General features: G+C 36.2%; 1 protein-coding gene across 1 annotated transcript; it reads right to left on the bottom strand.

The window, feature by feature from the left end:
- Positions 1 to 9286: 9286 nt before the first annotated feature.
- On the bottom strand, positions 9287 to 10980 carry LOC135135472 (monocarboxylate transporter 7-like). Its single transcript, XM_064064563.1, has 4 exons — positions 10749 to 10980; positions 10431 to 10701; positions 9503 to 10387; positions 9287 to 9455 (listed from the first exon to the last, which is right to left on the bottom strand). Exons 1-4 carry the CDS (start codon positions 10842 to 10844, stop codon positions 9331 to 9333), a joined length of 1377 nt encoding a protein of 458 aa, XP_063920633.1. The 5' UTR covers positions 10845 to 10980; the 3' UTR covers positions 9287 to 9330.
- Positions 10981 to 11005: the final 25 nt, after the last annotated feature.

Genomic DNA, 11005 nt, shown 5'->3' with positions numbered 1-11005 from the left:
CTGGGATATAGATTTCGATGTACTGATTACAAAAAAATAGTGGGGTAGATTTTAGAAATATTCGTTTTGAAAATCTATTTTTTTTTAATCCAAAAATCGTAATTTTTTTAAGGGGCGATTTTGCTCTTGAAAAAGTTGCCAAAATTTCTCAAAAAACTTTCAAACCTTGATTTTGACTCGTTGAATCTGAAAATTTAGCACATTTATGTCGTAAGGGCGAGATTTAATCGTTTTAAAAATCAATTTTGTTTATTAAATTCAAAAAATTGTAATATTTCGGTGGACAGTTCTGACGAAATGGTAGGAAATATCGAAGAACTGATACTAACTGGATGTTGAAATCTATAAAAAAATGTTGTTGGTTTAGTTTCGAAACTGTCGAAAATTGACTGAAAATTTCTTAGCGAAAAATTTTGCTTTTGAAAAAGTTACCAAAAAGAAGATTCCAAAAAATTCTGGGATATAGATTTCGATGTACTGATTACAAAAAAATAGTGGGGTAGATTTTAGAAATATTCGTTTTGAAAATCTATTTTTTTTAAATCCAAAAATCGTAATTTTTTTAAGGGGCGATTTTGCTTTTGAAAAAATTGCCAAAATTTCTCAAAAAACTTTGAGACTTTGATTTTGACTCGTTGATTCTGAAAATTTAGCGCATTTATGTCATCAGGGCGAGATTTTAGGAATATTCGTTTTAAAAATTAATTTTGTTTATTAAATTAAAAAAATTGCAATATTTCGGTGGACAGTTCTGACAAAATGGTAGGAAATATCGAAGAACTGAAACTAACAACTGGATGTTGAAATCTATAAAAAAATGTTTTTGGTTTAGTTTTGAAAATGTTGAAAATTGGCTGAAAATTTCTTATCGAAAAATTTTGCTTTTGAGAAAGTTACCAAAAAGAAGATTCCAAAAAATTCTGGGATATAGATTTCGATGTACTGATTACAAAAAAATAGTGGGGTAGATTTTAGAAATATTCGTTTTGAAAATCTATTTTTTTTTAATCCAAAAATCGTAATTTTTTTAAGGGGCGATTTTGCTCTTGAAAAAGTTGCCAAAATTTCTCAAAAAACTTTCAAACTTTGATTTTGACTCGTTGATTCTGAAACTTTAGCGCATTTATGTCGTCAGGGCGAGATTTTAGGAATACTCGTTTTAAAAATCAATTTTGTTTATTAAATTCAAAAAATTGCAATATTTCGGTGGACAGTTCTGACAAAATGGTAGGAAATATCGAAGAACTGATACTAACAACTGGATGTTGAAATCTATAAAAAAATGTTGTTGGTTTAGTTTCGAAAATGTCGAAAATTGGCTGAAAATTTTGTATCGAAAAATTTTGCTTTTGAAAAAGTTACCAAAAAGAAGATTCCAAAAAATTCTGGGATACAGATTTCGATGTACTGATTACAAAAAAATAGTGGGGTAGATTTTAGAAATATTCGTTTTGAAAATCTATTTTTTTTTAAATCCAAAAATCGTAATTTTTTTAAGGGGCGATTTTGCTTTTGAAAAAGTTGCCAAAGTTTCTCAAAAAACTTTGAAACTTTGATTTTGACTCGTTGATTCTGAAAATTTAGCGCATTTATGTCATCAGGGCGAGATTTTAGGAATATTCGTTTTAAAAATAAATTTTGTTTATTAAATTCAAAAAATTGCAATATTTCGGTGGACAGTTCTGACAAAATGGTAGGAAATATCGAAGAACTGAAACTAACAACTGGATGTTGAAATCTATAAAAAAATGTTTTTGGTTTAGTTTTGAAAATGTTGAAAATTGGCTGAAAATTTCTTATCGAAAAATTTTGCTTTTGAGAAAGTTACCAAAAAGAAGATTCCAAAAAATTCTGGGATATAGATTTCGATGTACTGATTACAAAAAAATAGTGGGGTAGATTTTAGAAATATTCGTTTTGAAAATCTATTTTTTTTTAATCCAAAAATCGTAATTTTTTTAAGGGGCGATTTTGCTCTTGAAAAAGTTGCCAAAATTTCTCAAAAAACTTTCAAACTTTGATTTTGACTCGTTGATTCTGAAACTTTAGCGCATTTATGTCGTCAGGGCGAGATTTTAGGAATATTCGTTTTAAAAATCAATTTTGTTTATTAAATTCAAAAAATTGCAATATTTCGGTGGACAGTTCTGACAAAATGGTAGGAAATATCGAAGAACTGATACTAACAACTGGATGTTGAAATCTATAAAAAAATGTTGTTGGTTTAGTTTCGAAAATGTCGAAAATTGGCTGAAAATTTTGTATCGAAAAATTTTGCTTTTGAAAAAGTTACCAAAAAGAAGATTCCAAAAAATTCTGGGATACAGATTTCGATGTACTGATTACAAAAAAATAGTGGGGTAGATTTTAGAAATATTCGTTTTGAAAATCTATTTTTTTTTAAATCCAAAAATCGTAATTTTTTTAAGGGGCGATTTTGCTTTTGAAAAAGTTGCCAAAGTTTCTCAAAAAACTTTGAAACTTTGATTTTAACTCGTTGGTTCTAAAAATTTAGCGCATTTATGACGTCAGGGCGAGATTTTAGGAATATTCGTTTTAAAAATAAATTTTGTTTATTAAATTCAAAAAATTGCAATATTTCGGTGGACAGTTCTGACAAAATGGTAGGAAATATCGAAGAACTGAAACTAACAACTGGATGTTGAAATCTATAAAAAATGTTTTTGGTTTAGTTTCGAAAATGTCGAAAATTGGGTGAAAATTTCTTATCGAAAAATTTTGCTTTTGAAAAAGTTACCGAAAAGAAGATTCCAAAAATTTCTGGGATATAGATTTCGATGTACTGATTACAAAAAAATAGTGGGGTAGATTTTAGAAATATTCGTTTTGAAAATCTATTTTTTTTTTTAATCCAAAAATCGTAATTTTTTTAAGGGGCGATTTTGCTTTTGAAAAAGTTGCCAAAATTTCTCAAAAAACTTTCAAACTTTGATTTTGACTCGTTGAATCTGAAAATTTAGCACATTTATGTCGTCAGGGCGAGATTTTAGGAATATTTGTTTTAAAAATCAATTTTGTTCAAATTCAAAAAATTGCAATATTTCGATGGACAAGTTCCGAAAAAATGGTAGTAAATATCAAAGAACTGAAACTAACAACTGGGTGTTGAAATCTATAAAAAATGTTTTTAGTTAAGCGCCGAAAATGATCGAAAATTGGTCGAAATTCCTTATTGAAAAATTCAGCTTTAGTAAAAACTGCCAAAAAAATTATACAAAAAAAATTCTGGGGTATAGACTTCGAAGTGCTGTTGCTCAAAAATATAGCGTATTTATGGTTCTGTGGCAATATTTTAGAAATGTTCGTTTTGAAAACCATTTTTTTAACCCAAAAATTGCAATTTTTCAGTGGGCGATTTTGAAAAAAGTTGATTCTAAAAATTTAGCGCATTTATGACGTCAGGGCGAGATTTTGGGAATATTCGTTTTAAAAATCAGTTTTGTTCAAATTCAAAAAATTGCAATATTTCGATGGACAGTTCCGAAAAAATGGTAGGTAATATCGAAGAACTGAAACTAACAACTGAATGTCGAAATCTATAAAAAAATTTTTTTTGGTTTAGCGTCGAAAATGATCGAAAATTGGTCGAAATTCCTTATTGAAAAATTTTGCTTTAGAAAAAATTGTCAAAAAAAATCATACAAAAGTTTAGGGTATAGACTTCGAAGTGGTGTTTCCAAAAATATAGCGTATTTATAGTTCTGTGGCAAGATTTTAGAAATATTCGTTTTGAAAACCATTTTTTTTAACCCAAAAATTGCAATTTTTCACTGAGCGATTTTGAAAAAAGTTATCGAAGAACTGAGGCCGAAACTAAAATCTGGATATCGAAGCCATTATGTGGAGGAGTATTGAAAAAGTGGCCAATTCCTAAAAAAATCATCTTAGCAAGTGCTAGCCCCACCCACCCACCCTTTTTTTTAGAGAGTATCTCATTTGGCAGAATCAGTCTTACCTTAGCAGGTGCTAGCCCCGCCCGCCCACCCTCTCTTTTCTTCGAGGGTATATCATTTGCCAAAGTCGATCTCATTTTAGCAGGTACTAGCCCCGCCCACCCACCCTCTCGTTTCTTAGAGGGTATGCCATTTGCCAAAATCAGTTTTATCTTAGCAGGTACTAGCTAAGATATAGATAGTCATCAACACTTGCTAAGATAAAACTGATTTTGGCAAATGGCATACCCCCTAAGAAAAGAGAGGGTGGGTGGGCGGGGCTAGTACCTGCTAAGATAAAAATGATTTTGGCAAATGACACACCCTCTAAGAAAAGAGAGGGTGGGTGGGCGGGGCTAATACCTGCTAAGATAAGACTCTGAGCTGATCTGGTTTTAAGTTAATTTTAGGACCCAGTTTTTTTTTTTAATTTAAAACAATCTTGAGATTCTAGGTATTCCTGTTTGAAAATAATTTGACAGTGCTTTAGGGCCTCTATTGTCAATTCTTATAATAATTTAATTAAATTTCTTACAGGATACGTCATTTGCTAAAATCAGTCTATAAAAAATGTGTTTGGTTAAGTATCAAAAATGCTCGAAAACTGGCCTAAATTTTCTTATTGAAACATTTTGCTTTTGAAAATTTTCAAAAAATTCTGGGTCATAGATTTCGGCGTGTTGCTTTCAAAAATATAGCATGTTTATTGTGGAAGATTTTAGAAATATTTGGTTTGAAAATCAGTTTTGCTTTTGAAAAAGTTACCAAAAAGAAGATTCCAAAAAATTCTGGGATATAGATTTCGATGTAAAAAGATAGTGGGGTAAGATTTTAGAAATATTCGTTTTAAAAAAATAGTGGAAAATGGTCGAAAATTGGCGGAAAATTTGGGGGGGGGGGGGGGGATGAAACATTTTGCTTTTGAAAAAGTTGCCAAAATTTCTCAAAAAACTTTGAAACATTGATTTTGACTCGTCGATTCTAAAAATTTAGCGCATTTATGACGTCAGGGCGAGATTTTAGGAATATTCGTTTTGAAAACCATTTTTTTAACCCAAAAATTGCAATTCTTCAGTGGCGATTTTGAAGAAAGTTATCGAAGAACTGAGGCCGAAACTAAAATCGAGATATCGAAACCTTTATGTGGAAAAGTATTGAAAAATTATGCTTTTGAAAAAGTGGCCAATTCCTAAAAAATCATCTTAGCAGGTGCTAGCCCCACTTGCCCGTTCTCTATTTTCTTAGAGAACATGTCATTTGCCAAAATCAGTCTTGACAGGTTTTAGCCCCACCCACCCACCCCGTTTTTTTTTAGAGGGTATCTCATTTGCCAGAATAGTCTTATCTTAGCAGGTGCTAGCCCCGCCCGCCCACCCCCTCTTTTCTTAGAGGGTATATCATTTGCCAAAGTCGATCTCATTTTAGGAGGTACTAGCCCCGCCCACCCGCCCTGTTTTTTCTTCGAAGGTATGTCATTTACCAAAATCAGTTTTATCTTAGCGGGTACTAGCTGAGAAAAATCCATTAAAGCATAACCAACTAAACACTACAGATGTTCAAAATTCCTGCCTTGTGCATATATCTAAGCTCGTAATAATTCCAAATTTTGATCATTTTTTGTAAAAGTTAATCATCAACACTTGTTAAGATATAACTGATTTTGGCAAAGGCATACCCTCTAAGAAAAGAGAGGGCGGGGGTGGGGGGGTGGGGCTAGTACCTGATAAGATCAAAATGATTTTGGCAAATGATATACCTTCTAAGAAAAGAGAGGGTGGGTGGGCGGGCTTAGTTCTTTCTAAGATAAAACTGATTTTGGCGAATGATATATCTTCTAAGAAACGAGAGGGTGGGTGGGCGGGGCTAGTACTTTCTAAGATAAAACTGCTTTTGGCAAATGATACATCTTCTAAGAAACGAGAGGGTGGGTGGGCGGGGCTAGTACCTGCTAAGATAAGACTGATTTTGTCTGATGAGATACGTTCATTTACCAAAATCAGCCTTATCTTAGCAGGTACTAAGCCCGCCCACACATTCTTTTTTCTTAGAACGTATCTCATTAGACAAAATCAGTCTTATCTTAGCAGGTACTAGCCCCGCCCACCCACCCTCTCTTTTTTTAGAAGGTATATCATTTGCCAAAATCACTCTTATCGTAGCAGACACTAGCCCCGCCCACCCACCCTCTCTTTTTTAGAAGGTATATCATTTGCCAAAATCACTCTTATCTTTGCAGTCACTAGACCCGCCCACCCACCCTCTATTTTCTTAGTGGATATCTCATTTGCCAAAATCGATTTCATTTTAGCAGGTACTATCCCCGCTCACCCACCCTCTCTTTTCTTAGAAGGTATGTCATTTGCCAAAATCAGTTTTATCTTAGCAAGTACTAGCTGAGAAAAATCCATTAAAGCATAACCAACTAAACACTAGAGATGTTCAAAATTCCTGTGTTGTGCATGTATCTAAGCTCGTAATAATTCCAAATTTTGATCATTTTTTGTAAAAGTTAGTCATCAACATTCGTTAAGATAGAACTGATTTTGGCAAAGGCAAACCCTCTAAGAAAAGAGAGGGCGGGGAGTGGGGGGGTGGGGCTAGTACCTGCTAAGATAAAAATGATTTTGGCAAATGATATACCTTCTAAGAAAAGAAAGGGTGGGTGGGCGGGCCTAGTTCTTTCTAAGATAAAACTGATTTTGGCAAATGATATATCTTCTAAGAAAAGAGAGGGTGGGTGGGCGGGTCTAGTTCTTTCTAAGATAAAACTGCTTTTGGCAAATGATATATCTTCTAAGAAACGAGAGGGTGGGTGGGCGGGGCTAGTACTTGCTAGGATAAGACTGGTTTTGGCAAATGACATACCCTTTAAGAAAAGAGAGGGTGGGTGGGCAGGGCTAGTACCTGCTAAGATATTTTGTCTGATGAGATACATTCATTTACCAAAATCAGCCTTGTCTTACCAGGTACTAACCCCGCCCACACTCTCTTTTCTTTGAACGTATCTCATTAGACAGAATCAGTCTTATCATAGCAGCTACTAGCCCCACCCACCCACCCTCTCTTTTTTTAGAAGGTATATCATTTGCCAAAATTACTCTTATGTTAGTAAACACTAGTCCCGTCCACCCACCCTCTCTTTTATTAGAAGATATCTCATTTGCCAAAATCGATCTCATTTTAGCAGGTACTAGCCCCGCCCACCCACCCTGTCTCTTCTTAGAGGGTATGTCATTTGCCAAAATCAGTCTTATCTTAACAGGTACTAACCTATTTCTTCGTACTCTAGGAGTCATGAAAGTTCGAAAAAATGTAAAAGTAGAGATTTGGCCGACGGACTTCATTCCAGTACTTCCTAATATTTTGCTCTTTTTTTTCTTAATATATATAGCCATCTTTCCATAACAATAAACTTAAAACATGGTTAAAATGGTCAAAATATGGGTCTTGCAATCATGGGACGGGGCCAAATTGCAAATATTTCCTCATAAAAATTTTCTATTTTAAACATGTTTTAAGTTTCATCTTGTGAAAAGAAGTCTACACATATATTAAAACAAACAGGCAAAGTGTACGCCCACCCACCCGCCCTATCTCAATTGTGATGATTTTTTTCATTCGCCCTGAACCAAGGGGACTCAACTTAACTGCAAAATACTTATTTCTTTACAAGAAATTAAAAATATGTTTTTGACCATCGTTTTGTTCAAAGAATACTATGTATATTAACAAAAAAAAAAGGTAATAATCATTAGAATTTTGTATTTAAATTCCGGTCCTTTGGCTCTCAACGATTATAAAAAAAAAACATCACAAGTGAGATAGGGCGGGTGGGCGGGGCTACATTTTGCCTTTTTTTCTTAGTTTTATCTTAGCAAGCACTGATGACTAACTTTTACAAAAAATGATCAGAATTTGGAAACATTACAAGTTTCCTTAAATGCACAAGGCAGGAATTTTGAACATCTTCTCTAGTGTTTAGTACTGAAGAGTTACTCCGCTATTTTCCAGACACCCGGTATATATTTGTGGTCATTTTCATTTTTAGGAATCAAAATATGTAAAAACATATACTGTACTTATTTCTAGGAGATATTTTTCCACACGCCATTAATTCTCATCGTCATTTTCTGCTAATATGATTTTGATTAATGACTAAGCTCATCGTTAAAATTGCGTTTATCTTCTTGAGACGATGAGGCTAACGAGGATGACGATAATCCTTGGTGTAATTATGACCAGATACCCAACAATGGTCAGTCGGCTAGATCCTTTTAAGACTAAAAAAAATAGGGTTCAAGTTGACCAGGAAACTGAAGTGTCGTAACCCCAGTTATCACTATTTAGTCGCCGCAAGTGTGTTTGTTTTCTATTTTCGCCACATTTATCAGTCAAACGATAATATTTTCTTAATTAAATAAAATAAATACAGTCTAATAAACTTTCCAAATCCTGTATACATTTGTAATCTGTCGTTTCTGTAACAAGCGCACCGTGGGCACACAACATTAAGAATCAATTAGAGAATGTCAACAGCGTGAACAAATTCCCACGACGCTCTATTGACACAGTGGTATCAGTCGTAACCCAATTAACAAATTATCCAAATGTCATCGCCGTCTTCCGCTCCATTAACGCTCCTTTTTAAGTCCTTATCGCTAAGTCCCCGTCCTATTATATTCCGAACAATGAAAAAACTGTTTGCGCTTCCACCGTTTCGCACGCATCTCAAACCTTCAAATTCTCGAAAAACTTCCACCGACCCTCGCCCCAGGCCAAATCTCTTTGTTTTCTTTGCACTATAATTAATTTAAACGGTCCCACCGCATTAAAAAAAATCTCTCACCTCCCAAAACAAAACCACAACACGAAACGCTCGTTTATCGCATCCCCAAAGTGATAAGTAGCTCATAGGTGCGATATCTTCGTGAATATCATAATAAGAAACCCTGCTGCCATTTAGATGGCGTCCGATAAAGCCCATTCTTCATAAATCTCAGCCCGATAAAGGTGTGAACAGACGATAATTACGAATCAAAATTGGTTTTGGATTTTTTGCCTCGTGGTGGGGCAACGCGTACGCAGACGCTTCGTTTTATTAAGTAATCACAATATTCATATTTCTTAATCAAGAGACGCGATGACGGTTTCGCTAGAACACACTGCGGGTCTAATTACGATTTTTTCGTCTTAGTAAATTTGGTACTTAATTGAGTACCTCCGGGGAGATGATTTACATACGGCCCGAGGTGAACGTCGTGCCAATAAGCGTCCAGCGACAAATTGAGTTTTAATAATAACGGGCGTAACGAACCTAACCTATAACTACAGGGTGAACCAATTAATTCTGCTTTATTGTTGATACAATCGAGATTATTTATTTGGAACGTCGAAACCGCTTCGCGATTAATTCCGCACTCCAAGAGAGTACCACCGTCAAGTAGGCTAGAGTGAGGAGGTGGACGACCATGACGTCGCTGTGGGTCCAGGCTTTGACAGCGCCTGCAAAATCAACCATAGAATTGTGTAATCAGTACCACTAGACTTACTCATCAAGGGACCAAAAACCAGAGAAACCACGCCGCACACAACCATGTATAGAGAGAAAGCCGTCGCGAAGTTGTCAGAGTACTTCTCCGACACCACCAGCGGGAGCGGCGTCTGGATGAAAGACCGCAGAAACCCGACGCAAGATATAGTGACCAGTTTCCAGTAGAAGTCGTTCCGGAGAACGAAAGCCGTCCTGCAAATCACCAAAAAGAAGGAACCGCAGAGGAAGTAGTACCGGTTCTTGATGGTGCAAAGGCCGCTCAGTACTGACAGAAGAATCCTTCCGACGAGGTCCGCAGCGAAGAACACCGACATGAAGAAAGCGGCCGTGTTGGCACTAAAACCCGCATTGATGAGTACCAGAGGGATGATCGATATGAAAGCGACGTCTGCGGTAAAGCCTAGGGCTAACCCCGTGGATATATTGACGTAGACTGGGTCCTTGAACATGTGTAAGTCCATGGATTTGGCCACAGACTTCCACCAGGTGGTACTTTCCTTGAAACTTTTGTCTTTTTCGTTGAGAGTAGTCACGGAAAGTGCTCTATCCCCTAGACTTATAATGGAATTCCTGACTCTCTGTACCACGAACTTTCCCATAACTAATTCCTCCTTCTCTATGGGGATTTGTTGCTTCTTCATGTGCCACTCGACGGGTTGTAAACTCACGGCCGCCAACACCGAATTGAGACTCAAAGCGGAAAGCAAAGCCACGGTACCACGGAACCCGAAGTTCACCATTGAGTACCGTACCAAGAACGGGCAAATCATACCAGCCGCCACCATAAACGCTTGCGCTACTCCATTCACCAGACTCAGCTTCTTGTCAAAATAATAATTCAGAGCGGTGAAAAACGCAGGGAACATTAAACCCATCCCCAAACCTGAAAAATTCAAATTATGAAGGAACACCAGAGTACTACATACCTTGAATGACCCCGAAAGAAATCACCATTTGTGGGAGCGTGGTCACAAAAATCGTCGTAAAACTCCCAATGAAATAGATAAAAGCTCCCATGAGTCCCACGATTCTGTAGGAGTACTTCCGGAGGAGACTGTTAGCGGCTAGCCCCGTTATATTAAAGCAGGTGTTGAAAATCCCATTAGCCAGAGTGGTACCTGTCGTTTCGTCCCCAATGCTCGCGAGAAACCCCCCAAAGATCAAACCAAACGACGACATAGGTATGATGGTTACGTTCTAGAAACAGTACGATAGTACCGTGGTACGAATTCTTCGTTACTTACTATCATTATTGTTAGGGCGACCGCGATGACGTACCCCCAGCCCCCTTCCGGGGGTAGCAGTTCGTACTTTTCTGTTTTCTTCTCGGTGGTACCCATAGCGACTGACGAATCTAGCGAACGGTGTCACAAGAGCGCCTTATCTCTGTTTATATTCAGAAGAAAAGCAAATACCCGAAGACAAGAGGGTCATAAATCAACGTTGTAGTAAATAAGTCCAGAGTGAACGAATTTCCTCGATCATCCTGTATAGGTTGCGT

This window comes from Zophobas morio, unplaced genomic scaffold (assembly GCF_036711695.1).
Source record: "Zophobas morio isolate AGI-343-1 ecotype UQ-CSIRO unplaced genomic scaffold, CSIRO_AGI_Zmor_V1 ptg000002l, whole genome shotgun sequence".
NCBI classification, from domain to species: domain Eukaryota; kingdom Metazoa; phylum Arthropoda; class Insecta; order Coleoptera; family Tenebrionidae; genus Zophobas; species Zophobas morio.
This window is presented reverse-complemented; position numbering and strand designations above follow the sequence as displayed.